Source organism: Cladophialophora yegresii (genome assembly GCF_000585515.1).
Source record: "Cladophialophora yegresii CBS 114405 chromosome Unknown aczIN-supercont1.4, whole genome shotgun sequence".
Classification (NCBI taxonomy): Eukaryota; Fungi; Ascomycota; class Eurotiomycetes; order Chaetothyriales; family Herpotrichiellaceae; genus Cladophialophora; species Cladophialophora yegresii.
Window position 1 is genome coordinate 2,713,060 of NW_006913048.1, and position 26,252 is coordinate 2,739,311.

At 53.5% G+C, this 26,252-nt stretch overlaps 11 protein-coding genes across 11 annotated transcripts; 8 read left to right on the forward strand and 3 right to left on the reverse strand.

Moving 5' to 3' along the window:
• Nucleotides 1–400: 400 nt before the first annotated feature.
• A1O7_06326 (uncharacterized protein) lies at nt 401–1,741 on the reverse strand (the record flags this gene model as incomplete). The annotated part of the gene is made up of 1 exon (XM_007760329.1): nt 401–1,741. The coding sequence occupies one exon, from the start codon at nt 1,739–1,741 to the stop codon at nt 401–403; it is 1,341 nt and encodes a 446-aa protein (XP_007758519.1).
• Nucleotides 1,742–3,038: 1,297 nt separating this feature from the next.
• Nucleotides 3,039–4,475, forward strand: A1O7_06327 (uncharacterized protein; the record flags this gene model as incomplete). The annotated part of the gene is made up of 1 exon (XM_007760330.1): nt 3,039–4,475. The coding sequence occupies one exon, from the start codon at nt 3,039–3,041 to the stop codon at nt 4,473–4,475; it is 1,437 nt and encodes a 478-aa protein (XP_007758520.1).
• Nucleotides 4,476–4,551: 76 nt separating this feature from the next.
• A1O7_06328 (1-phosphatidylinositol phosphodiesterase) lies at nt 4,552–5,988 on the reverse strand (the record flags this gene model as incomplete). The annotated part of the gene is made up of 1 exon (XM_007760331.1): nt 4,552–5,988. The coding sequence occupies one exon, from the start codon at nt 5,986–5,988 to the stop codon at nt 4,552–4,554; it is 1,437 nt and encodes a 478-aa protein (XP_007758521.1).
• Nucleotides 5,989–6,436: 448 nt separating this feature from the next.
• On the reverse strand, nt 6,437–7,099 carry A1O7_06329 (uncharacterized protein). The gene has a single exon (XM_007760332.1). The coding sequence runs from the start codon at nt 7,081–7,083 to the stop codon at nt 6,775–6,777; it is 309 nt and encodes a 102-aa protein (XP_007758522.1). The 5' UTR covers nt 7,084–7,099; the 3' UTR covers nt 6,437–6,774.
• A 1,217-nt stretch (nt 7,100–8,316) lies between these two features.
• On the forward strand, nt 8,317–11,347 carry A1O7_06330 (uncharacterized protein; the record flags this gene model as incomplete). Its single annotated transcript, XM_007760333.1, has 2 exons — nt 8,317–9,703; nt 9,753–11,347. The coding sequence occupies 2 exons, from the start codon at nt 8,317–8,319 to the stop codon at nt 11,345–11,347; spliced, it is 2,982 nt and encodes a 993-aa protein (XP_007758523.1).
• A 596-nt stretch (nt 11,348–11,943) lies between these two features.
• A1O7_06331 (uncharacterized protein) lies at nt 11,944–12,630 on the forward strand (the record flags this gene model as incomplete). Its single annotated transcript, XM_007760334.1, has 4 exons — nt 11,944–12,085; nt 12,136–12,187; nt 12,244–12,427; nt 12,487–12,630. 4 exons carry the CDS (start codon nt 11,944–11,946, stop codon nt 12,628–12,630), a joined length of 522 nt encoding a protein of 173 aa, XP_007758524.1.
• Nucleotides 12,631–13,264: 634 nt separating this feature from the next.
• On the forward strand, nt 13,265–14,497 carry A1O7_06332 (uncharacterized protein; the record flags this gene model as incomplete). The annotated part of the gene is made up of 2 exons (XM_007760335.1): nt 13,265–13,681; nt 13,841–14,497. The coding sequence occupies 2 exons, from the start codon at nt 13,265–13,267 to the stop codon at nt 14,495–14,497; spliced, it is 1,074 nt and encodes a 357-aa protein (XP_007758525.1).
• Nucleotides 14,498–15,499: 1,002 nt separating this feature from the next.
• Nucleotides 15,500–17,148, forward strand: A1O7_06333 (uncharacterized protein; the record flags this gene model as incomplete). The annotated part of the gene is made up of 2 exons (XM_007760336.1): nt 15,500–15,762; nt 15,819–17,148. 2 exons carry the CDS (start codon nt 15,500–15,502, stop codon nt 17,146–17,148), a joined length of 1,593 nt encoding a protein of 530 aa, XP_007758526.1.
• A 727-nt stretch (nt 17,149–17,875) lies between these two features.
• A1O7_06334 (uncharacterized protein) lies at nt 17,876–19,906 on the forward strand (the record flags this gene model as incomplete). The annotated part of the gene is made up of 3 exons (XM_007760337.1): nt 17,876–18,496; nt 18,574–18,868; nt 18,942–19,906. 3 exons carry the CDS (start codon nt 17,876–17,878, stop codon nt 19,904–19,906), a joined length of 1,881 nt encoding a protein of 626 aa, XP_007758527.1.
• Nucleotides 19,907–20,970: 1,064 nt separating this feature from the next.
• On the forward strand, nt 20,971–21,348 carry A1O7_06335 (uncharacterized protein; the record flags this gene model as incomplete). The annotated part of the gene is made up of 2 exons (XM_007760338.1): nt 20,971–21,219; nt 21,286–21,348. 2 exons carry the CDS (start codon nt 20,971–20,973, stop codon nt 21,346–21,348), a joined length of 312 nt encoding a protein of 103 aa, XP_007758528.1.
• A 1,080-nt stretch (nt 21,349–22,428) lies between these two features.
• On the forward strand, nt 22,429–24,903 carry A1O7_06336 (uncharacterized protein; the record flags this gene model as incomplete). The annotated part of the gene is made up of 1 exon (XM_007760339.1): nt 22,429–24,903. One exon carries the CDS (start codon nt 22,429–22,431, stop codon nt 24,901–24,903), a length of 2,475 nt encoding a protein of 824 aa, XP_007758529.1.
• Between the last annotated feature and the right edge of the window lie 1,349 nt (nt 24,904–26,252).

Here is a 26,252-nt window from a genome sequence, read left to right on the forward strand (position 1 = left end):
CCTTGCGTTGGGCTTATCAACCATGGACCATACCCCCGGGGCTGTGTACAATGTAGAACATGTCACGAGGACAGCCCGGCACGGCACACATGTAGAATACATCCACTCATCCCTTCTCCCTCTACCTAGCATAGGGGCGGACATGTGTATACAGTATTCCAGCCCCGTCCTCTTGTTAGCTTGTCGCTCAACATCAATCAACATGGCTGATAACGTGTAGTACGCAGTAAGCGACATCAGCCTCTGTCAAGCCGCGTGGGAACGTGTATGCAATAGGAACATGAACATCATCATAGACACGCACACAAAGATAAGGCGCCAAGCAGATACCTGAAATGCACGGAACTGAAATTACCTGGGTACCCTAGATATACGCATATGTCGGTCGGTACGGACACAACTACGCCAGAGCCATGGCCCGGAGAATGCGACTCTGTCTGAACTCCCACCACTCCCTGAAATTGCCATCCCCCGAGAACGGCGTGTCCACGACGAAACAGTCACTCCAACTGGCTCCCCCCACCGCGGCGGCCGTGCCTGGGACGGGAACGTCCAGCACGCCCGCCGAATCCCTGTAGAAGAGGCGGATGGGCCTTGTTTCATCGAGCACGTGCACCACGATGGTCACGGCCGCGAACATCAACAGCGCGATGAACGCCAGGACCGTCATGCCGATGGCCCGGCCCGGCAGTTTGTGCGTCTTGAGCTTCTCCGGGAGGGAGAGGCTAGCGTACTCGCGGTCGCGGCCGTGCGTTTTGGCGTCCTTGAGCGTCAGCGCGTGCAGGAGTTGTGACGGGTGCCTGATTGCGTCGGGGATCCAGCGCGAGGCGAAGAGCAGGACGATCAGGCCGTACAGTAGGCCGACTCCCCCAACAATGATCTCTGCCAACACCATGTATGTCATGAGGTTGGGGTCGAGGTCTGGGTCTTGGTTCCTGTCGGACAGGAGACATGACTTTGGGTAGGTCATTGTGTGGTTGGGGCCGTATGGTTCGAAGGTGGCGTCGCAGCCGACAAGGTCGGGGAGATTGTCCGCGAACGCCGCGCACGATCGCATGTTGCGGCCAGTCTTGAAGCCGAGGAGGCATGGGCAGGTGCCGCCTTGGACTGTGAATTCTTGGTACGACGTCTCCTTGTGCTTGACGAAGGAGAGCAGCGCCAGGATGATGCACGCGTAGATGACGCACAGGTCGACGAGGATCAGCAGGTACAGGATGCGTGGCATCGCGCGGCTGCCCAGGTACGTTTGCACCGAGGTGAACATGATGACCACGCTGATCACGCCGGGGTATGTGTGGCGTGTGTCGCCTCTTGTGATAGCGATCAGGATCACCACCAATGCGATGGCACGGACGGTTGACCATCCTATGCCGATGATCGATGTTACCAGGGCAAACCGCCCGAGGCCGCCGTATCTGTTGGTTTCGCCGTATGAGGAGAACGAGACCGCGCTGGCGTCGCTCGGATTCCGTTGGTGCAGGGGATAATAGGCTTTGGGATCGTGTGGGTAGGGGTGAAGGAGGATATGATCGATATTAGCACCGCGTTGATGCTTCGGCTCCCAGGACTTGTATGAGGCTTGGACTCCCAGGAAACCAAGTATGATGGACAATGCGACGCTCCCGAGGACCCATGGCCACGGCGTCGGTCGATGGATCCAGTGTGCGTAGAGGCTCGAGACGTGGGTGGGATCGAGGTAGCCGTGAAGGAGGGATGTAGCGCTACCTGGTGTGCTGGACATCTTGCCCGACGACTGGCGCTGCGGGATGGAAAATGTCCACTTCAGCCTTGACCACACCTTTGTGCCAAAGCCTCACTGGCCGACTGCTTGCCACAGGTGATGGCGTGGACTTCGACTCTAGATTTAATAGTCTCCCATGTTGGTCAGGCTGCAGGTGTTTTATGACATCTGGTCACTCGATCCGGAGGGGACCAATGTACGAATAAAATTAAACTGCGTGTATGCTTCGCTCAAGCGCCGCAGCGTAGGGCTGTGCTGGGTTGAGCTGGACCTGCTCTCCAGCAGAACAGGGCGGAAGCGCTGCAACAATTTATCCATCTCGGAGGAGCCAGTCGCGACCTGCTGCTAAAAGGGAGCTATTCGCGATGCTGTCGAAAACCACGAGTTTCCCCGCTTGGAAGTCCAATCGTCGTTGGCCCGCAGAGTCATACCTGTAAAGAGATGCAATACGAAGTTCTTCGCGCTTGATACCAGTCCTGCCGACGGACGTTTCCCACGGCCAATGAGGTTGCCGGGAATATTGTCCAGCCCGATCCGTATATGCAGCCACTTCCGCTTGGGAGCTGAAAACTTGGGGAATTTTGTTTACCATTAACGATATATCGAGCGTCGCTGTTGGTTAGATCTGTGTGAGTCAAGCGAGAGAGGCTTGCTAAATTGACCGGCGGATAAAGGTCTTTTGTTGACCGAGCAGACGGAGATGGCCTTCCTAACCCCGGATGACAGAACGTATGTCATCTTCTGCGCGTCCTTACCATAGGAAAGAGTCTGACGAGGGATCATGATATGACTCATCAAGGGACAAAGTGGTCGTCGTGACTTTTGCTGGTCATGTCGAAGTATGATGCGAGTCCAAATGAAGATCAGCAAATTGTATGTTGCGAATGTTGTTCAGGGTGGTTGAAAGATCCACAGTAGAATGATTACGGTAGATCAACAGCTCCGATCCGTATTCAAGATCTCTTCCAGCACCACAGCCCGACAGACGCAGCTAGCAAGCAAGCCTCGGCGAGTTCTACTCGGTGTAATGGTGTCCGGTTAAGAATATGGAAAACTCGCATCCAGAAAGGCCGTTGTGGTGACACCATGGTCAAGCATTAACCAGCACCCGATAGCAACCGCGGCATCCCGCTTAGTCACCATTCAGGTCCCACCACACGCCGACGTTCGCATCGAGTGGCAGGGAATCGGTTATTCGCGGGTAACTCCCAGTCTCACTTGTGTTCAAATACTTCAAGAGGTATTCTGCAGAATCTTGCGCCAACGTAACCGAGTAAGGGATTCTAAGAAACTCACAATGAAGGCCGTACCTTCACTGCAGGCACTACGCTTCTTGCAGCATCTTGCGCACGGTCGAAGTCCGGCTACGCGACCGCGAGCATATCCCCCCTTCCTTCGCTTGACTAGGCATCTCCATGCCACAACCAGGTTGGACAGAACAGAAACACATACACTGTCAGATATTGGTGAGGGAGTGAAAGAGGTGCAGATCATCCAGTGGTTTGTGGAAGAGGGAGCTCCAATCGAGGAATGGAGTCCTCTCTGCGAAGTCCAAAGCGACAAGGCCTCGGTCGAGATCACCTCCAAGTATAGCGGCATCATCAAGAAGATCCACTTCCCTCAGGACGCTGTAGTACAAGTCGGCGATGGCATGGTAGACATTGAGGTGGAAGGCGATCCACAACCACAAGAGTCGGCTGATCAACAAGCACAGCAGGATCCAGGCGGCACTGCTGATGAAGAACAAGTACTTGAAGGCGGTAGGGGCGTTGCGCCGGAGGAGCCAATGCCGCCGCCTGAAGAGCCGAAGATACCAAGCAAGCACGCCTCTCTTGCTACTCCCGCAGTTAGAGGTTTGCTGAAGGAGCACGGTATTGCGATCGAAGACATCTCAGGAACTGGCAAGGAGGGCCGAGTGCTGAAGGAAGACGTCTATAAGTATCTCGAGCAGGGCCATGCGCAAACGTCAAGAACAGAAGCAGCATCCTCTAAACCAGGTATCGACGCAAAACAAACAGAAACAGCGCAAAGGTTGACACCGGTTCAATCTGCCATGTTCAAGAGCATGACGGGATCATTGTCAATACCACACTTCCTCTACTCCGACACGATCGACATTACCAGTCTTGCTGCCATAAGGACACGGCTAAATACCGCCAGGAATCCTGAGACCACGCCCAAATTCTCATACCTGCCATTCATTGTGAAAGCCGTCTCCCTGGCTTTGAACAAGCATCCTCTCCTCAACGCTCGACTGGATTTGGCTACCGACCCGAAGAAGCCGCAGCTGATGATGCGCTCTGTACACAACATTGGCATAGCCATGGACACGCCAAATGGGCTAATCGTGCCTGTTGTCAAGGCTGTCAATGCTCGGTCAATTACCTCCATAGCCCAAGAGGTACAACGCCTGGCACAGCTCGGGCAAGCGGGCAAGCTAAGCAACAGCGACTTAACTGGCGGTACGATCACTGTCAGCAACATCGGGAACATCGGCGGCGAGGTTGTCGCACCAGTCATTGTGGAAGGCCAGTTGGCAATCATGGGTATAGGCAAAATCAAGACCGTCCCTGTCTTTGCTGAAGACGGCGTGACTGTCCGTCCTGCGCAGATCGTCAATCTCAGCTGGAGCGCTGACCATCGAGTCGTCGACGGAGCTACCATGGCAAGGATGGCGCAGGTTGTGCAAAAGTACCTCGAAGAGCCGGGCACCATGATCGTCGACATGAGCTAAAAGAAGTGCTCTGCAATGAACAACAGCCGAGCAATCCCACATTCATGTCCAAGAGTACTCGCTCCCTCCGTCTATGCTAATTCCCGATCAGTTTTGCGTTCATGCCCACAATGCACCGCACAAGATCCCAATCGCCGCCCAATCCGACCCAGTCGGTCACCACAATCCCCGTACTCCAATCGCCATCCTTTACTTTGCCGTGCTCGCCTATCATATGTCTCTGACACAGGTGGGCCACAATCGCCGGATTGACCTCAGCGGCAATCTTTTCGGGCCAACAGCCGACATTCCAAAAGTTGCTCGCGCTCAAAAAATTCACATACAAGGGGATCTTCTTGCTGCCGACGTTCTGGCCCCTAAAAGCGCAACATCCGCTTCGCTCGAGATGTTCTTGGGCGTACGCGATCTTTTTCTCAATCGACGGCTTCTCCATGACTTGGTAAAAGTCCTGCACGCAGATGTCGCCCGAGGGGCACAGCGAGCCGGGCGAGCCGCCCGAGGTGTTGTCTTCCCAGACATGGCCATCGATGCCCCAGCCTTTGCCGTTCCATTCGTGCTTGAGCGGTTCTTCGAGCATGAACCGACGGAGAAGGACGATCCTGCCGCGCACTTCGCCCAGAGTCGGCACGCGTGGCTCGGTGTACCATTGTTGCAGGTTCGTGTAGTTGTTCTTTAGGATGCGGGACAACTGCTCGTCGGTGCCTTTGCCCGTGCCTTCGCGCTTCAGCGACAGAATGAGGGTTTCACTGGGATGTTCCTTCAGGAACTCGACAATGGTGTTATAAAGATCGCGAAAGTATTTATTGCCGGTGAGGGCGATGGGGAAGACGGCGTGTACGAGCACAAGCTTGTCCGAGTGTGGATCGTAAGGCTCTGGAACCTGCACCCGGATGTCGAAGAAGCGCACGCCATTCTTCAGTTGCTCTTTCGGGGATACAGCTTGGCAGCGCACGGATGGGGGTGCTTGGTGATGGGTCGGCGAGTTGTGAGTGCCTGGGATGGAGAGCAGGCCGAGCGGCGTCCGGTCGGGAAGATCCTTCATCCACGAGTCCAGGTGCGACGTGTTGAACAGGGCCACGAACGATGAATTAGGTAGATAAATGCCAGTGAAGCGTAGCTTCGGATTCGGCGCGAGCGCGACCAGCGAGGCCGTCTCCTCGGTCGGTACCGGGCAGTACATCTGGTGCTTGCCTCCCATCTCCGTCTGGAACGTCAATCTGAGCCTTTCGTTGGGCTTGTTGATGACGGCCTTGATGTCTGTAGGCACGATGGTAAACGGCGGCAGCTTGATCGACACCTCTCTGGTCGCAAATGGTTTCGCGTCCGCGTGGATCTGAGGTACCGCTTTGCGGGTGGTGGTGTTGGTCAGGCCCAGGCCATTGGTGATGTTGGCCAATGACGTCGTCACAGTTTGCATCTGGAACCCTTCATCTGGAGGAGGGTCGAAATGCTCGACCAGTACGAGGGTTAGCGGATTGTTGCTGATGTTGCGGATCGTGACGGGAGGCGCCATGGTGGTTGGAGGTGGTTGAGGTTTGCGAAAGGTGAAGGGCAGGAAACTCATCTTCTCGCGGGACGCTTAAATGTTCAATAAAGCGGGCACAAGATCGATCCGACATGGAGCTTCGAGCTAGAGCTGCAGCTCTCAGCTGGGCATGCTCATGCGAGTGGGAGGAGTTCAGCTCCAATACGTCCCTGAGGAAGCAGATTCGGTGGACGGAGGGGTAGCGGGGCATGTGCTTCTGGAGGTTCCCGCCAATCGCGTCAGTTGGCGAGTGCCGCGGGCGGTTCGAGATTCGCGACCAGGAGCGACAAGATTTCTGGGGTGACGACGACTTGGGTGTGTCGGTGAAGGAACCATGTGTTCAATGGACAAGACATTAGAACAAGATGCTTCCAGCGTGACTATCCATCCATATTCTACAGAGACTCTGTTCCCTCTGTGGCATGTTTCCCACTTTCTATGGAATGACCTTCGCCGCCTTCATTCTGTCAAATGCGATGTGGTAGCCCTTGACCGTATCAATGCTCTCGGTAAGTCCAACTGCCACGGCTGCACCCGTATCATATTCGCGGTGAAAGAAAGCCTTGTCCATCATGAAATCGAGGAAGGGTCAGAACAATACCTCCGGTCGCCTGGGTTCCAATCCGTCCCTTGCTGCCAGCTTCTTCCACAAGTCCAGATGCTCTCTGACGGAAATCGTCGGGTGGTGCGAATATGCCTTGTGGAGGATTCCCCTCAAGACCAAAGTTGGCGCAAATTCCCGCCTGTTCATCAGCCCGGGTCACCACCTCGCCTTCAGGACGTTGAAAGCCTTCCCAGAGCCGTGAAGATGGAGATCTTGACTGTGATGTCTGAGAACGTGTTTATGTGTTTGTGGCGATAGCCGTGCTCAGCGCCGGAGTACGGGACTTTGGCGTCATGACACCTGGACTTCCGGTACAACATTAGATAGGACGCTAACCCTTTGACAAATATCCATGGCGTTCCTCCCTGTTTCAAACCCGATGATATCGTTGGGCCCGATCTCGGTAAATGTCCATGAAGCAACCCTCGACTAAGCTTCGGGCACATCGCATTGTGAATAGTAGAAAATGTCATCCGCATTCGGCTTCGAAACTCGCTGGTACTACCCTCCAGCGGAATGATTATCTCGACGGCATTGGAATATTCTGGACACTGTTAGTTTTCGTCCTGGGAGAATATTGTGAATATATCGAGGACGTAAGCTTTGGTTATGGGGCGCGGTGCATCTAGAGGAAGCAACAGCAACACGACGTAACACGAAAAAGCAAACCTTTGGGTCTGTAGGGAACTTCAGAAACTATTGTTGTAGCAGTCGACAACATATTTAGGGATCAGAGTCCGGCCAGGACTTGAAACTGCTTCGGTGTCCTCTCGCGCTGACGATGGACGGGCTTCTGGATGCAGTCAAAGCTCAATGCTGAACGTTGACTTGCAGAGCCTCACCACGATCCCAGGCAAACATGTCCTGGAAGTCCCCGCCCTGTATGTTAATTCCTCGTAGCATTGGGCCTTGTGTTGTGTTTACTCCCGTCATAACGAGTCTCAGCAGGAGGTCGCGGCGCCTCGTCCGCTTCAGCCGAACATGGGCCATGACGAGTTCACGTCCATTGGTTGACCTGCCGCACTAAGCTGCGCTGTCATTGATTGTACTTTGCACTAATGTGAGGTCAGCCAAGGCCACCCCAGCCTCACCAAGCGTGCCACAGATCTATGGATATATTTTAGATTAACCAAAAATGGTTACAAAATCAGCTCACAAGTAAGCCTAGAAGCAACATGGCGCAGGGGAAGCGTAAGCATAACTCCTATCTTTCACGAAAGAGGGGCTAACACGTGACAGGCGCCGGGCTCATACCTGACACGTAACTCGTCACGTGATTCGACTCGTGACCCGGAGGACCTTGGATCGAAACCAAGTGTTGCTAATTATCGATGTTTTTTGAGCTCTTGTTGCTACTTGGAAAAACTTTTTGAGATCCGTACGTACCCGAGAACGATCTCCAAGCCTTTTTTTGTGCCTGTGCCAGAAGGGAAAGGCCGTGGGTATGGCATGTCATGGCAATACTTCATTCAAGAACCTGGAAACGTCTCGATTTCTCTTTTTGCAGACGTCGTGAATGTCGAGACTTCATGAAGTACGCCGATAGCAACATTTTCATCTTACTTGTTCTCTGCCTCGCCTCACGTGCTGTACCCTACAAAGCGACATTACCCAGCAGACCTTTTTCTGAGCCCCAGGTGAATACGAACTTCGACTCGTAATGCCTTTCGTGCCGCCGGAGCGATTCTCTCGACCGGTCAAAATCTGCCCGAATGGCTGATGCTCGACGCACCAGACACCACACCCACGAGACAAATGCACTGAGCTATGGACATCTCGGCACTGCCACTTACGATGAGCAAAGTCATGACTGGACGTTCTTGCGGCAGCTGCAGGGCGACCAAGATCCCAGTAGGGGCCAGCGGAGCACAAGTCGGCCTGGCCTGCTACGTTTTCAGCTTGTCGGCGAAAGGACTGTGGATTGTGCGGCAGAAGTGCCGAGGAGGACTGATCCAGCCGAACAGCGCTCGATGAATGGGTCAAGGTTGCAAAACACTTTCCTCAAAAACGTTGCCGATGCCGCCCTTGCCTTGACAAGTTCCCCAGCCTCAGCCTCCAGTGCGGAAGTTCAGCGAGGGAATACGGAGGAGGACGTCTCTTCGGCGAGCTATCTAGCTATAGGGCACGCGCGACCTCCATATCAGTCTGGCATGCACAACAACGATCCGTCTACTGCCGTGGTAGCACTCGCGGCGGAGTCACACCAAAACATCCTCCGCCTGGTCGGGTTCGAGAATTGCCAGGTGGCAGTTCTCAACGAGGCGGGTCTGGAGGATGTCTGCACGCTTCCATCCATTACGAAGCGCGTAGTTGGCCACTGGTGCGAATCGGCAGATCCAATAATACAGGTATCTTCTGCGAAGCAGGCGAACGGTACACATTTCCTCGTTGTCAAGCCGGGTGGAACGACGATACTACGTCCTACGTCAGCTGACTCGACACGAGACCCATTGGGTTTGCAGTCTACTGATATTCCTTCAGAGGTCCTCCTTAACGCATGTCCCATTGTTACCATACCGACGTCCAGGACGGGAGGAAATCCTCATGTGCATGCGGCATTCAATCCGCGGGATCAGAACTCGGTGGCCGTTGTAGACTCATCTGGCCAGTGGAGTGTCTGGAAGCTGATAGGCAGGAAAGCAAGGTCTGCCCGGATACTCTACAAGGTTCACCTGCTAAGCTCAAACAATCTGGCCACCACTGGCGGTCCGGCTCCTCCTACCACGGACACTTCGCGTGGAGACGGATGGCATCGGGTCTGTTGGTTGATCGGCTCCGAAGCTAGTAGGGAACGTCTTCTAGTCTGCAGTCGGCGTATGGCTGCAGTCTTTGACCGAGAGGGACAGTTCTTGGGGCGAGTAGACATGCGTCTAGGACCAACATCTGATCGAAACAGGATTCTTGACATCAAAAATAGCCAGCGTCGAGGAGATCACCTATTCGTCTTGAGTACCTCACGTCTGATGGTTTTCAGTTCGAGTACAGGTAGCTGGAAGGAGAGGGATCCGGTCGAGCCGCTAGAGTTGGTGTGTTCTTGGAATCACTACCGAGACCGAGCCAATCCAGGGTTGCGGATGAGTACCGTTGAATTCCCGACAGGTACGTGCACTCGACGGTCAGCTAATCCCAGACTGATTTTCAATGCCAGATTCTGTGGTATTGATATACTCCTCCAGCAGCCAGGTCGCCGTCACATACCGCTTCGGGAACGACTCCATAAACTCAAGTGTTGTCTCTCTTCAAGACCCTTCAATCTTTCAGTTGCCACGGCTGCTCAAGGAGCGAATGAAAGCTGTCAGCGACGTGGTCCTATACCCAGTCAATTTCTCTGCCCAAAACCAGACTTCCAACGCTGTTGACTATGGTCTCGTCAAGCTCATCGCCTGCACCAACGAAGGGGAAATAATCGAAGCGATCTACAAGTATGGTTTACCACAATTTGGCCATGCTGCAGAACTGATTGGAGGTCTTCCAGCCTTGGCGTCCCGTCGAAGGTCTACTAGTACACAAAGAAGGTCCAAACACGGTACAACGGGTGATCTGGATGATTTCGTTGTTTCTGATGTCACAGAAGCCAGTGCGGTCCCTCTGCCTGCCAAAACTGCGCAGGGCACTGCAAGTGACCTCGGTCCCTTTTCATTACATTTTCGGAATTGGCAACGTCTTTCAGATCATCTGGCGGTCAAGGACAGCAAGAGTCGAGATGTACCATTTGGAACCTGTCTGCGGCAGGCTGTCGAACTATTCGAACGTGTGCAGGGTCGTGATGACACAACATCTGTTCGCCTCATCGCCGACCTCGTCGACAGTTTTCATATTCTGGATGTGGAAGAAGACTCTCAACGTGTGGAGAGCTGGGTTGACATGCTTTTGCTGCATAACAACGTAGCCACCGAGTTTGTGGCATTTCCTGCCCATTCAAATGAATCGCGAGGTCACTTGATGAGTGTCTACAACAACTTGGTCAATACCTACGTCGAGTCACTGCCAGAACAAACCACAGCTCGTAATCGGGTGAACCGTGAGAGGTTTGTGCGCCAAATTGTCGCTCCAACAGTCTTTGGAACCTTCATGCTGAAGACTAGACCGTCTGTCAAACTTGTAGAGTCTCCACAGCCTAGATCGGCATCGATTCCTCATTCAGCACTCCCGTCTCTGTCGGCAGGGTTCGACGCGGACGATCAACAGCAGTTACAGACCTTGGGGATTGAGAGTTCTGTATCCAACGAAGAGCCAGCAGTTGCACGGCTACGGCAATATACCACTTTCGCACAGCAGGTGCCTCCACTATTACTCGACCGCAACCCTGGCCTCTCAGCAGTATTGGAACATCTTCCTGTGTCGATTGAAGAAGACCCTGCCGACTACTCTTACCAACAGACGAATCAAAAACTCAAACTCGTACAGGAACAACTTGCAGCCGAATCGCTAGACCCGAAGCAGAGGAACAAAGCACTTAAATCTGCGGTTCGATTGCGCCGGAAGCTGGAAAAGAATCTTCTGATGAGTCAAGAAGTAATGCTGCAAAGGACATTGGTGCCTAGCATTCGTACTGGGACAGCGTTGTCTAACCTACCGGCCAGAGAAGTGCAAAGCAGTCAAGCTGCTGCCCCCGGCTTGGGTAATCTCGCAAGTCAAGAAGCGAACGCATCGACAGGTTTGACCATGACACAGCCTGAGAGAGGAGCCTTTGGCACGAGGCAGGCAGCGAAGAAAGGCAAGAAGAGGCGTGCCGGCTTTTAGCTGGGGCTCTTACTGGGGTGTGGGGGTGGCCATGCCAAGCCTTCCCCGGACTTTGAATTGTCCATGCTCCGAGCAGCACCCGCGCCCCGATTCCTGAGTGGGAGAGTGGGCCGACCTTGCCCCCAGGAGTGCGGGGAAGGGCGAGCTGACAGGGCGCTCTGATCGCTGAGTGGAGGAAGCTGAGGTGCATGTCGCGTGAGGACTGTTCTGTGGTACGAGGTACAAGTAGACATTGCTCAGCTTGGTGTCAGTTGACTCGAATGAACTGGGTTGCCTAGCGCCTCCCATCTACTTGCAGCCCCTACCCCTCAGTTGACCTTCCCTCGTCCACCTCTCACTCTTCACCCTTCTCTCACTCCCACCTTCTTCATCCCACTATCCTACCGCACCGTCTCGAAACTCTCTTGCAGACGAACTCACCCTCCTTCAGGAAACTGATCCCATCGCCGCAGCTATTGGTTCCTGGTAAGCCTCTCTTTGACTTCACACTCGGCTGCCTGCCCCCTTCCTCGCATTGCTTACCATTCTACTATTCTAATACTGCTCCTACCCAGGTTCAGCAACCTCACCAACAACCTCAACTCGCTACCGTCATCATGTCCGCAGACACATCAGATCTGACAAAGGTCGATTCTGCCATTGCCGGCGTCGATTCAACGGCCGCCAAGGATGGAGCCAAGGAGACCAAGCGAAGAACAACATCAAGTGCTCCTGGCGTGATGAACATCAATGACCTTGGTACGCTCGCTGAACTACACGTTCGGAAAACTAGCTAACACACGGAAAAGAGAAAGAAGGAACAAAGATTGCTGTCGCGCCTGACACCCAGAAGACCGGATGGTAGGGACTCACTTCACGTTACCTCAGCGCAACCCCAGTTTACTAACACGATCTAGGAAACTCAACACGTCGCCTTCCACGATCGAAGATTCCTCAATCCTGAAAAAGCCACTCACAACTCCACCCGTCAAGAAGATTGACCTTCACTTCCCACTGGGCCTTGAGGTCACTGCACGGAACCTGAAGGGTGTGACGATAAAAGATGCCCTGGATGCCATTCACAAGCAATTCAAAAAGAAGGTGGGAATACTCCAAGCATGCTTGTGTGGGAGAGCCAAGACTAACTCGAAGACGTATAGGCTGATGACGAGATGGAAGAGCCATATCTGAAAGGCTTTGAATGGGATCCCGAAGAATCGTGGACCAGACTCAAGGTTCACACTCAGAAAGAAGGTCTCCCAGCTGGCGGCAAGAAGTCCAAAAAGAAGGGTGGTGACGAGTGAATGTCTCCGACTGATCACTCGGCGTATACAACAATCTGCTCCTGGCTGGGCAAAAAGACCAACTCTCGACATTCCTACAAACGACTGATCGGACTCGATCACATATGCCATTACAGACAAACATTCAGCTCGGTGTGCATGGCAGGGTGCTTCGCGGCGCATACTTACTCACTCCGGTGGTGCTTGCTCAACGATAAGTTGACAGATATCTAAAGGGCTTTGGCGTGCTAGCTTACACCAGCAATGATATGACCTTGAACTGGATTTGTTCCAAATATCTTCACAGTAGCATGCTATCGAATTGTAGGACTACGCATTTCCACGCGATGCCGGATCGGTTCGCCTCACTTTCCTGTCCAAGGAGCCACTGAATCTCATCCACGTCGTTAAACCGCTTTGACCCCAAAGATAAGGCAGTCCGCAAAATAGCCGGAATCAGGCAGTGTACTGTACGTGATTGCTGACTTCCAAGGCCTTGCATGTGAGCAACAATGTCGATCACCGTACAGTTGGGTATCATCACCTGGCTTTTGCCCTCGAACCAGGCCTAGAGAGGCTGCAATTCTGCTAGATTTCCTCAATTTACCTTGATCTGAATACCTCGTGGTTGCCGCCAAAGGAAGGATTCTATAATATGGGGTCAATACCAGAGTCAGAGTCGAACGGCACGAATAATGCAATGATCCCAATTATCGACCTCGCACCCTTCACGTCACCGTCACCGTCACCGTCATCATCATCACCACCATCAGATGCATCCGCCGGCGCACGGCTAAGAGCCGCGCAAGATCTCGTCCGCGCCTGCCGAGAGGTAGGTTTCGTGTACATCAAAAATCACGGAGTCCCGCAGGATGAGCTCGACAGAGCATTCGCCATGTCCAAGCAGTTCTACGACCTGTCCACGGAGGAGAAAATGAAGGCGCCGCATCCGCCAGGCTGGGCAGTGCACAGAGGCTACTCGTGGCCTGGGCTGGAGAAGGTCTCCGGGGCATTATCCGAGAAGACCGACGAAAAGTGGGTGAGGAAGTTGCGGGAGGTGCAGGATTATAAGGTCCGTGATTCTGTGCATTGGTGCATCTGCGCGTCTATGGGTTGCGATTCGTTTACTGCAACACTTTCGACAAGGAGCAATCCCTCTAGTTGCCGGCTGTGCGGGCACTACCTTGACACTCCACTTTTGTACTGTACTGACATTCTTCCGCCTTCGCAGGAGAGCTACGAGGTCGGCTCAGAAGACAACCCGGACCAACCTAACGTGTGGCCACCACCTGAAGTCCTGCCTGCATGGCGCCCCTTCATGACGTCCTTTTACTGGACGTGCTTCGAAACCGCCAAGCACATCCTCCGCGCACTGGCCGTGGGCATTGGCCTCGAGGACGAGAATCACCTGCTCGCCTACCATTCCGGACATTACAACCAGCTCCGCCTGCTGCACTACCCACCTTTACCGGCCGAGGCCGTCGAAGCGGGCATGTTCGCCCGCATGCCCGCGCATACGGACTGGAGTACCATGACGATGCTGTTCCAGGACGACTGCGGAGGCTTGCAGGTCGAGTCTCCGACCGTGGCGGGAGAGTTCATCGACGTGGCGCCTATTCCGGGCACCTGTGTGGTGAACGTGGGCGATCTGCTCATGCGCTGGAGTAATGATTATCTCAAGTCGACGTCGCATCGGGTCCAGTTGCCGCCCCGGCAGGATCGGCATACCGGGGATGAAAGGCTGACGAGGGCGCGGTATTCGATCCCGTACTTTGTATCGACGGATCCTGATACGGTCATTGAGTGCTTGACGAGAGGCGAGCAAGCCGAATACGAGCCCATTACACAGCGGGAATATGCGGCTATGAGAGCGAGGATGCAGTATTGAGACCCGGTATATAGGGATTTGAGCTCTCTCAACGCTTCTTGGAGATTGAAGATGTGATGCGCCCGTAAAGCGAGGTGGAACATCTTGCGTAGGGAAGGTTGAGCTTATCCTCTCTTCATACTTGTTGGTCTATGGTCCCACAGGACCAAGTCAGCAAGACCGCCAAGACAGATCGGCTGGGAAAAGGAGATGGATATTAGGGCTCGTGCAAACGTTGTCAGGGTGCAGCAGCTGTGCGCGACGATGATCTTCATCCGACGGCCTTGAGAAAAGGCAGATACATCCTCGCGGCCAGCTTGGTCGGAGCAGACCATAACAGCTCTGTTGTTAGCTTGTCCTGCAGCCCTGGGAAAAGTGATTCTGGATTCTGGATGGAGATTGCAAAAGAGCTTACTGTCACCGGTAGTGTTGTTGGGCTCCAGATCGGCGATGAGAGGTCGTTGAGAAAGACTTTGCTATCGAGTCCTCGTTCCAACACCTTCTTCTCGCTGCCAAGCCTCGTATTCATCGTTGCGAAGATTACGAAGTATCTTCTCCGGGACAAAGGTACCCTGCAGATATGCATGTCACAATGCTTGTGATGTTGGGATGCCCGCTTAGACGCAGGGAACCTTTGTCTGAATGGGCGCTCGAGTTTTCGCTAACCCAGGGGGCATTGCGTGGCTTCTGACCTCTCGTCCCGTGCCGTCTCGCGATCGCCGCATTCTGCTTTGTGCAGAAAAGAGTAGCTGCCATGAACTCAGGCCATTGGAGCGCGGCTGTGGTATCAGGATGCCTAGTATGGCAACGGGATCTCAGGAGATCCAGATGCAACCGGGCGCATCAAATGCTGCGCGACCAGTTATATTTGCCTGTAGAACGACTCGTGGTTCAACGCTTCATTTACTCCCAGGCGCTATATCTGTAGAGGCAGGCCCAGCAAACTCTGTGCCTCGCTTAACTCTGGGCGGTTGCCTCGTCATTCTCAAACTGCTTTAGTGGTCGCGGCCTTGCGACGACAGGATGCGGGACAAAACTCTCGACTTCGACCTCACCCCCGAGTCTGCACCTACCCCAGATTCCGTCGCCAATGAGCTGGATGCCCTGCACTTGACGATTAACATGGAAGGACTAGAAGGACAGAGCGAGGCAAGAGCACAGTATCCTCAAGAAGAGCAAGACTGGGACAATGTGAAAGACGTGATCACCCGCTTGTACCAGGATGAGGGCCTGACGCTGGTCGAACTGCAGCGCAACTTGCTCAAGCATCACAACTTCAAAGCGACGTATGATGTTTTGACCTGAATTCTGCAGTCCAGCCAAGTTACTGATCTATCACCAGTACTAAACAATGGAAGTCGAGGATTACCCGCTGGGGCCTCAGCAAGAACAACAGACAGCACGAGGCCGAGGCGATCTTACTGAAGAGGCAGGCACGGAAAGCGCAGGGGAAAGAAACAAAGTTTTCCGTGCGCGGCCGCAACGTCGACATTGCACGCGTTCAAAGATACGCTAAACGCAAGAGGCTGGATCTGAGTCGCATTGACGAAGCTTCGTCGCCCATCGTCAGGGCCATGCAAACCATCCGTTGGCAGACACCGTCACCTCAGCCGGGCCTCCTGAACGATGCGTCCAGGCACCCGATGCGGCTGTTCGACAGCATCGCGGCATTTGTGGACGGTACGCTGGGGGAAGCCCACCCTTTGGCAGCAGAGATCTGGAGAAACACCCCTTTCAACGCCGACAAAGCACGAGCACCGTTCATGTCATCGATTCACAGTGCGCAGCATTTTCAGGACTTGGAGCGTTACGACCTTGCTTTCTTGTTCTGGCGCCGCGCTTTCCGAGCACTTGAAGGCGTGATCCAGACCTGGAACCGAGCCACGATCACGTACCTGTTGCGCCGCATGCGCGTTTTGGAATGGAAAGGCAATGCTGACGTTCTGAGAAGTTTCCGTGCCTACATCAATCAGTACGCCGCGGTGGCGTTTTCCAAACAGGATCCCCGCTTCACGCTGACCAAGGCGCTGGCAGAATCCGACACAACTTCTCTGAACGTTTCCAATTGCGTCCTTGATCAGCTTGTGGTTCAAGGCGGTGAGTGGCAGGACCTAGCATTCGAAGAGCGTACTTTCGTCGACGCCTTGGAACTCGAGCACGACGCCAATCTTCCGGTGGATGAATTCGTCGCCGGGATCGAAGAGGCAGACCGCCGATTCGGCTACCACGATAGCCGGACATGCAGATGCGTGCTCGACCGGACGCGGGTTCTTTCGAAGCGTGGCTACCACAATCGAGCCGAGAGGTTCGCCTACGGAATGCTCCAGCGTGCCAACGGGCTCGCAGATCTGGGTGCCCGACACTGCTACCGCTTCTACGGCTTCTTTTGGATGGCCATATCACAGTACGAACTGGGAAAGTTCGACGTGGCAGAGTTCAATGCCCTCGAAGCCTTGCGGAGCAATGAGGAGTTTGCAAAGGTCAACAAAACGCGAGCTTCGGCGAGCGAGTATTTCTGGGAGCTGCTCGAGCTGTTGCAGAAGCTCGCAGAACAGGACGGTAATAAACGGAAGGAAGCTATCTGGAAAGGCAGGCTACAAGAGGTCGAGGACGAGGTGGTCGCTGAGGACAAGCAAGCGAATCCGGACTTCTACCGCAAGCGGCAACGGTGAGTATCGTAATATAATTACTATTGAGATGTACGCCACGCCTTGAGAGGAACCCGAGATTTGTTTACTTGCGACCCGTACGGAGTGCTCACGTAGCTAAGAGATCACGGCGGACTAACTCAATAGGTGCTAATCACCTATAATTGGGCTTGGTCGGTGCTTGGTAGGTGCTTAATAGGCTTCCCCAGTAGTGATGTCAGCCGGTCACAAATTTCGGCGCTACTATCGGAGCAACTAAACTGGGTGACTCGCACCTCCAGTGTGTGACGTCTCTATCAACCTCCGCCCGCAACATCAGGTACGTTCTACTTGAACGGAGAAACCACAGCTTGATTTTGCTGCTGTGCGTTGCGTTGCATTGATGCTGAGAAGACGCCCAAGCTCGACCCCGCTGTGGCTTCCTTGGTTGCCTGCATGTTCCGCCTGGCCTCTAATGCTATTCGATGGGCGGTGATACTCACGCCTCATCCCTCGGCCTGGCCTTACCATACAAGCTAGTGAGACCCTGTCCGGAGGTCCGTGCTAACCCAGGTCTGAGAGCGCCAGCAGTGGACAATAAGCAGCCGCAAATATACCCGGCCCCAGCTGTGCGGAAGAAGCTGTTAGTTCTAGGAGAGGTAAAGCTCCAAAGACAGCCACGACATCATAAACTCTGCTTGTCATCCTCACAATCAATCTTGCTTCGAGTGGCACATTTTCCCACTGATGCGGTTTGCTCAACCTTATTACGATGTTGTGGCTAACACCAGCACTGTTGACTTTGAGCCTGCCGGCGTCGGGGGAAGCCTCACCCTTTGATATACAGAATGTGGAGAGACGACAAGGTGCAGATGCGCTCTCCACGTTCATTGCTCAGGAGCAGGCCATTTCCCTACAAGGTGTTTTGTCCAACATTGGCGGCCTCAACTCCAGCTTGGTAAATGGCGCCAGGCCGGGTGTCGTTGTGGCTTCACCCTCGAAAGTCAATCCAGACTACTTCTACACATGGACCCGGGATTCCGCCCTGACATATACCATGCTCATCGACGAGTTGATCTTCGGCAACCTGACATTGCGCACGACCATCGAGGACTACACCGCTGCTCAGGCCGTCTTGCAGACTGTTACCAACCCATCTGGATCACTGTGGCCAGCTGGCGACGGACTGGGGGAAGCCAAGTTCTACACGAATTTGACCAGATACGACGGTACATGGGGCCGACCACAGCGTGACGGACCGGCATTGAGAGCCATCGCGTTCATGACACTGGCGCCTGTTCTGTTCCACCTGAACGAAACAGACCTGTACAAGCAGATCTACTGGCCATTGGTTCTCAACGACTTAAGATATGTCGGTCAATACTGGAATCAGGTAAGGAATGAGCATTTTGTCGTCCAGACCTTATCCTGAGGGTCGAGCACCGAGCTGACGAACCGCAACACCATTAGACTGGGTACGATTTGTGGGAAGAAGTCCATGGGTCCTCCTTCTTTACGATCGCGAACCAGCATAGGGCTCTGGTCCAGGGAGCCCTCCTTGCCGAGCAGCTAAACACGACCTGCAGACCGTGCGCCCAAGCACCTCAACTGCTCTGCTTCTTGCAAAACAACTTCTGGAACGCTTCAGGTGGATATCTGACGGCCAACATCAACGCAAACCAAGTCATGCGCAGTGGGATCAATGCGGATCCCATACTAGCCAGCATTTCCGTCTTTGACGCGAATGCTACTTGCGACGCTGGAGGTAAGCGAAGGACGATTTACAGTTTTTCCCAACTTGATTGCTCAAGGGCTGTTTACCTGGCACAGTCATGTAGACTTTCAACCGTGCAACTCCAGAGTCCTTGCAACACATAAAGCCTTGGTCGACAGCTTCAGGACGCTCTATCCAATTAACAATAACGCATCCGCTCCGAACGCCGTCCTAGTGGGCAGATACCCTGAAGATACCTATTACGGAGGCAATCCGTGGCCGCTGTGCACCTTTGCCGCAGCAGAGGTACTTTACGATGCGGTGCACCAGATCAACCGCACTGGCACCTTGACCGTTGACAACGACAGCCTCGCATTCTTCCAGGACATATCCCCGAACATAACGGCGGGGAACTACACCGGCACTGCTCTAACGGGCATACTGGCCAATATGACCACATATGCAGATGGCTTTGTCTCGGCAGTACAGCAATTTCTACCACCTAACGGCAGTATCTCCGAGCAGTTCAACCGGACGACAGGCGAATCTACCTCTGCATCGAGATTGACGTGGTCATTCGCGTCTTTCGTCACTATGGCTCGCCGTCGCGCCGGCCAATATCCCAACTCATGGGGTGCGTGGCATTCGCTGGCCAACACAAACTTGACTGCCCGGCAGTGCCGTGCGACTAGCTTCAACGCCACGGGAGCTTACACGCCTGCCCTCGCAGCCGGTGCTCCCAACATCACCAAGGACTGCGCATCCGAGGTCATCTTCAGCGTCAATGCTTCGACCCAGTTTAGCCAGAACGTCTACATCCTCGGCAATGTGACGAAACTGGGAGGAGCGCTGAATAACGCGGACAACATTATCTTGCCGCTCAATACTGGGAACATTACGTCGAACAATCCACAGTGGTATGTTGACATTTGGCTCCGTGCGGGTCAGACAGTGGGCTATCAATATGTTTTGCAGAATGGGAGCGATTGGGTTTTCGAAAGAGGACCTGTGAGAACGGTGAGGGTCCCTGCTTGCAGGAGCGGGCGACCCGTTAGGACGAGCGATTCTTTCAGGTTTCCTTCTTCATAGGTGGGAGAGTGCGAGCATGACCGTGAGCGTGGACATCTAGCTCCACGCCTACAAGTAAGCAGCAAGATTCAAATGGAAATGCACACTGCCCACCTCCTGTCGATGGTATTGGGGAAGCCATCGAAGGTCTACTCCATGCCTGCGCGTCAAGAACTCCGACTATACGAACCAGCAAAGCAGCACGTGATGCTGATAGTGGTGCTATCTGCATCGGTGTGTTATGCGTAGCGGGATCAGAGGTATTCTGGTAAGGTGGTCAAACAGCTAAATATTCTGGCGGACGGTTGGACGGACCTGGGTCTACTGGGTCTACTGGGTCGTGCCAACCGCGGTCCTTCTAGATGAATTGTCTCCAATGTCAGAATAGGAAGATGGTCAGGGCGTATGTGGCTAATTAGTAGAATCAGAGCGCAGATTCTCCAGGTCGATTGTGCACCCTCGAAGCGGGGCTTGTGTAGAGCTGATTCATGATCAAGTGAGAGACAGCATGAAAGGAGCACACAAACCAAAGTTTGTAGTTCATTATCGTAACGCCTGCAAGTCCCTCAGTGGGCTGGCATCCCACTTCACTTACCTGGACAGCATTCTTGGGGGTTTTCTTTGTGGCAATTCAGCATTCGCAAACCTGGACCAAGATGTCTCTGGATCTTCCCGTTTCTATAGGTGTTTGCGGTATGTAGCGCTGTGGTGAGTAACACAGGTGAAGTGCCGGGGGCAACATGCGATTGCTATGCTGCCTTTGAGCGACTTTTAGAATTTAATTCCGAACCACCAAGGCTCACTTCCCCTTCACCACCACCACACTTCGACCCTTATTCTACCCTTTCAACTAGCCATCGTCCTACCCATCCCCTTCCCTACCACATAGCACTTGTCGTTGGATCGTTGTTCATCAAGAAGTAGCACTACATCGCCGACGAAGGTCAGTCTCCTGCTGAATCTACCATTGCCAACTCGTTCCTGAAGCGCGCGACGCCTGCTAACTCCGACGCGCTCTTTTCCAGCCTTACGCCACTTCTTCTCCTCGATCCCCCAGTCGCCACCTTTTATTCCCAACGCAAAAAATGTCGGATGCAGGCCAAGGCTCGCCGAACGGCGCAGGGGGCGATATGGGCCAGACGCCGGCCGGGAACAACGAGCACTTAAACATCAAGGTCACGGACGGGAACAACGAGGTCTTTTTCAAGATCAAGAGGAGCACAAAATTAGAAAAGCTTATGAAGGCTTTCTGCGAGCGGCAAGGCAAGGACCCCAAAACCGCTAGGTTTCTATTCGAAGGGCAGAAAGTGCAGACAGGCGACACACCAGAATCGGTCAGTGGCCACGCTACCCCTTCTACACGAGTCAGAGCACGGCGTGATGCTAACAGTCGTCGACAGCTCGAGATGCAGGATGGCGACTCTATCGAGGTTCATCAGGAACAGATTGGTGGCTCTGCGTGACGAATTGGATATTGGACGGCATTTTGCTTTTTGCGGAGATTGACAAGTGCGGGAGAGAAGAGCCTTGATCGAGACAACGACCGAGGTGGAGACGGGGAGAGGACGGGCAGGGGACCTCATATGATTGACACGAAGAGGACACCTCTTAGCAGGACGACATGACGATTCCTCTTGTGAGCATTTTACGATGGCATTTGTCGCACGCGGGAGATATCGAGGCGTCTACTCCGTACTGGGCGCGAATCAGTGGCATTAGCTCAACATTGGGCGTGCAACAGGATCTTGGTTCCTTTGCAATTTGCTCTCCAACCTGTGACTGGACGCGCTGTCTTGCTTCCTCCAATCTGTGCATAAGTTGGTACTGATCTTTGGGCAGCTTGAGGACGTACTGTTCAGCCGCTTCGCCCACGGTTAGCGAAAGACTCACCGCTAGCGCGGGACGAGGCTAGTGCAGACCTTCCCTCACGCTCACTTCAACGGCGCCTGGACTTGTCGTCACTTTCCTCACTTTCAAGTCACTGAACACTCGCAGGGAGCAGCTACAGTACCTGGGCCGCGGCCAATGCATCTTTCTGCTGACGAAGAGAGCGCGGCTTTCAGCTCGGCGTCTCTCTGCTCAGGAACTCCTTATTCTCATTGGCCGCACTCCAGCCACCTCTCGTCAAGGCTGACTCTGGAGAAATAATGCCACGTTGCTATGGCCAAAAGGTCGATATGCCAAAGGGGACCGCTCCCTGGCCTCCATGCGCCTGGTTGCTGTCGTGGGCCAATAAACGCAAGCTGCCTCTGAGGCTGTGTTGAGGGGTAGAAGGTGCATACAGGCCGGCTGGGGAGCTTGCCTTGTATGGCTTTCGCAAGGCACACTCAGTAAACCTCCCAAGGGCTTCTTTTGATCAGCACCATCGCTACACCGCACAGCCAATTCCATGCTGGAGTAATTCGGTGCCCAGTTGTTGCTCCTGATGCATCGCTCAGCCGTTTCTCTCGCACCTGTTATATGCCACTACTAGTCGATTCCTATCCTTCTTCCTCCCGGTCCCAACCTCGACATTGGCAGCCTGATCAACTGCTCCAGATAAAATGGCATCAACACCAGGCAATGATGTGGCCCTCCGCCAGTCTTTCAGCAATGTCGGCTTACAATCCTCGTCCTTCTCCCAGCAAGGAAGCTTAGACTGGGTTGCGTTTGGTCGAATGCAGTATTCAGCTTCTATAGCTGTGCTTGGACGTCTGGCTGGCGCAGGAGTCGATAGCCTCACGGTAGCCTTTGGGCAGGCCATGTGTTCCGCCATACCTCTTGGTATACATGGTGAAAAGGTGCTTCAGGACGCCATGAAACGATTGACCGCCTGTTCTACGTTCGGTGACCTGGTCTGGTTTGGCGTCGGTGTGCGACATATCCTACGAGACTTGGTTCAAACCAGGCAAGGGTCGGCGTTAGTGGCCCTCTGTGGCGCAATGAGCGAGGGCTACTCGAGCGAGGTGTCCGCCTTGGTATTGTACGAAATGTCAGGCTCTATGGGAGCCCCTGGCGAACTCAGGCCCTCGTTCCCGCAATGGCACGCTCTTGCAAAGGTCACAGCCAGTGTCTTCGTTGAAGGCACCTCTGGTCTACGAATCCGCCAATTCCTGCGATTAAGTGGTCTACCTCAAGGCCGGCACAAAGACCCTGGCCATCCCGCTGACCTCGCGCAGGTCATCCTTGCCGTTGGAAGGCTGTCGTCGAGTGCTGTTGAGACTTTGTATATTCAGGGGGGACCAGCCTGTAGCTGGGTCGCTGCTTTTGCTGACTGGGTCCTTGGTCTACGAGTACGATTACTATCGTGTAAAGGTGACTTGATCTCAATGAACTACGACCCGGCTCTACTGAACCCGCAAGCCGTCATCACCTTTACACTGCCCGACACAGGACGCTCCGGTATCCAATGCACCGGCAGCACAGCAGCTATTCGGCCTGGCTTGAATGTCATCCGCGACTTCTTCGGTATTTCCCCTGATTCATTACCGACGTCAGCGAACCCAACTCTGTTCTCAGGCGGTCGCTTAGAATGGGCAACCATGCTTCAAGACACCTTTGGCCCGGATTTCTCTGAACTGATGGGAGACTCTGTGCATTCGGGTCCCGACGAGAATCAAGGTCCGTCATCGTTGTCGGTTGATCCTGATTTCCAGAAACATCGGTCTCAGCTCTTTGCCCGGACTCTAGCCAGCGGAACTTTTGATATTCTAGGAGATACCATCATTCTTCATTTTCATAAGAGTCATGCCGCGTTCATGCTGTGGCTAGTGAAGCGGTTAAGTGAGCTGCGCCCTTTGACCTCAATCCTCCTGGAAGAGTCCGTTCGTATCACGAAGAAGGTCGCGAAATTCAGGTGGCCCAATTACGATAGGAATCTCCAAAAACTCCGAAGGGTGTGTCGTTGTAAGGCCCACCGCGTCCAGCGGATCCCGCAACCAGGGACAACAGAATTTTGTCTTCCCGCTATTGCTGAGACTGTCTTGCGCTTATCACAGCTTCTATCGACTTCGATCCTGCACGGGGATTGCCGGCCTAGCCACTGCGGCCTAATGACCATCTACTATGAAGCCGCTGGGCAGTTTAGGTGTGGGAGTGCTTTTAAAGATCCGCTTGCCTCGAGCCGACTTCTCCACATGACTTTTAGCCTCTATGCTGGGGCGCACTCGATCTCGTTCTCGGACGTGGCGTGCGCCTATTCTGATGGCAATATTTTTGCCTACATGGGGACCTTGGAAAAGGCAACAGATTCGGTCGAAGAAGCTGTACTTATACACGTCGGCGTCGGCGCGATCCAACATGGTCCAGCCGTTTACAGGACTTTATCTGGCATCGTTCCCCTCGAGAGTAGACAAGAATATCCCGTCCGGCATAATCGTCCAACAAACGGACTAGCAGATCTTAACCAGGATACGACTTCACGGGACCTTCGCCTACACGCAATGGTGCAGCAAAGATTCGACGGTCTAACTTTCTGGTATAGAGCCTCTTCTGAACATGGAATGACTACCTTCTCACCCTTAGATATGGTGGAGCGCCTGATAGTCGCCCGTTCATACTTGCGACTCGTTGCAGAACGATACCCTTCCGTTGGTGTCAGCCGGGACGATTCCATATTTGGGGAACGTTATAAATACGTCGTCGAGGGTGAAGGGGTTGTTTCGTCGGTGCTAGAGTTAATGGAAAGAGGCGTCTTCCTACTTCGGCCGGTCCGCAACAACACTCTCGGCCGCTGCGTAGCCATAGCACGCTCCCGGTTCGCAGTCTTTTTGGTTAAGAACGATGAAGAGCTTGACATTTTCTTCCAATACTGGACAGAGAGGTTTGGAGCCGAAGGAGAGGGAGTCGATGGTAGAGAAGGAAATGAAGATGATGATGAAGGCGACAAGGAAGGTAACAATGAAAGCGAAGAGGGAGGCAATAATGAAGGCGACAATGCAGGTCAGGGTGAAGGTGACAATGAAGATCACATGAGCGCGTCAAGCCTTGAAAGCAACTTTGATTGGAGGATGCGTGGCTGTTGTCAGATAATCTCCTGAACACAGGTCACTCCCGGGCAGGGAACGCCTACCAAGCATATTCACTGTTGCTGCTGCTGCTATTGCTGCAACACTGTCACCAGAGTATGGCGTATTCTTCCCTTTATCACGGGAGAAGACCCTTCTCGACTGCTACACGACGGTACCGGACTCAGCGAAAGAGGAAAGAGGGACGAGTAAAGACGGCAGGGGGAAGAGCGAAGAGGGACGGAGAAAGAGGGAAGAAGGAGGTGGGAAGAGAGATACAAGGGCTCAGTACTACCTACTACCTACTACGTTTCAACATGCTATCCAAAGTCTACTTACTGTACGAGGTACTATCAGGTATGTAATGCGGAGTACACAGGAATCTGTCACTGCATCCTCGTCCATCTCGTCGAAGTATCCTACTTCGCGAAGTCCATCTGACATGTAATGTCGTCGACCTACATGTACATGTATAGGTAGCTATCCCCCCGTTTCTGGCCCCAGGGAGCACCGAGCACTCATAAGATTTGGTACCTAGATACCTAAGTAGGTCGTCGATGAGTGTACCCGGTACCATATCGGCAGTAACTAGTTCATCGGATCAGTACGGAGTTCATGAGAGGAAATGATATGCGATGCTGTACGCACCCAAAGTACGGAGTACACTACATACATACTTTCCGGGTGGCCATGCTGGAAGACCAGTCTAATTACTCTACACAGACAGTGAGTGTAGGAGAACAACATCCCGTGAAATCATCGACTCAACTTCGATTGATCGCGATTAGGACGATATGGACTTGTTTAAAGAGCACTCTACTCTGCAGAGAAGATGGGAGCAAGAGAACAACGTTCCCTGGAACCATCGATTCAGCTTCGATTTATCGGTGTAAGGACGATATGGACTTGTCTAAAGAGTAGTTTGCTCTACAGAGAAGGTGGGAGCATCAGGACAGCATCCCATGGAACCATCAACTCAACATCGTTATGTCGGCATAAGGACGATATGGACTTGCCTAGAGAGCAGTCTACTCTTCAGAAACACTGCGTACAGGAGAAAGTATCTGGTGGAACTATCAACTCAACATCGTTTTTGTCTGGATGGGGTCTTTACCGTGACCGGAACCATGACCGTACTCGTCCCCAGGTAAAAGGATGGCGACGGCAATTGTAATGCAAAAGGTTGCTAGCGTGAGCTCAATTCCCTATCTGAACCTATGCTGCCCCTCTCGCCTGCAAGATAATGTGTGCAACGCTTCGCTTGGGATTGCAATAAGCAACGTAAGAGATCTTGTTCTCATCGGGGGTGGATGTGGATGCTTCCAACAGAACGAATCAATGGCCTTAGTCTCTCTTATCAGCGACATAGTACAAGACCATGC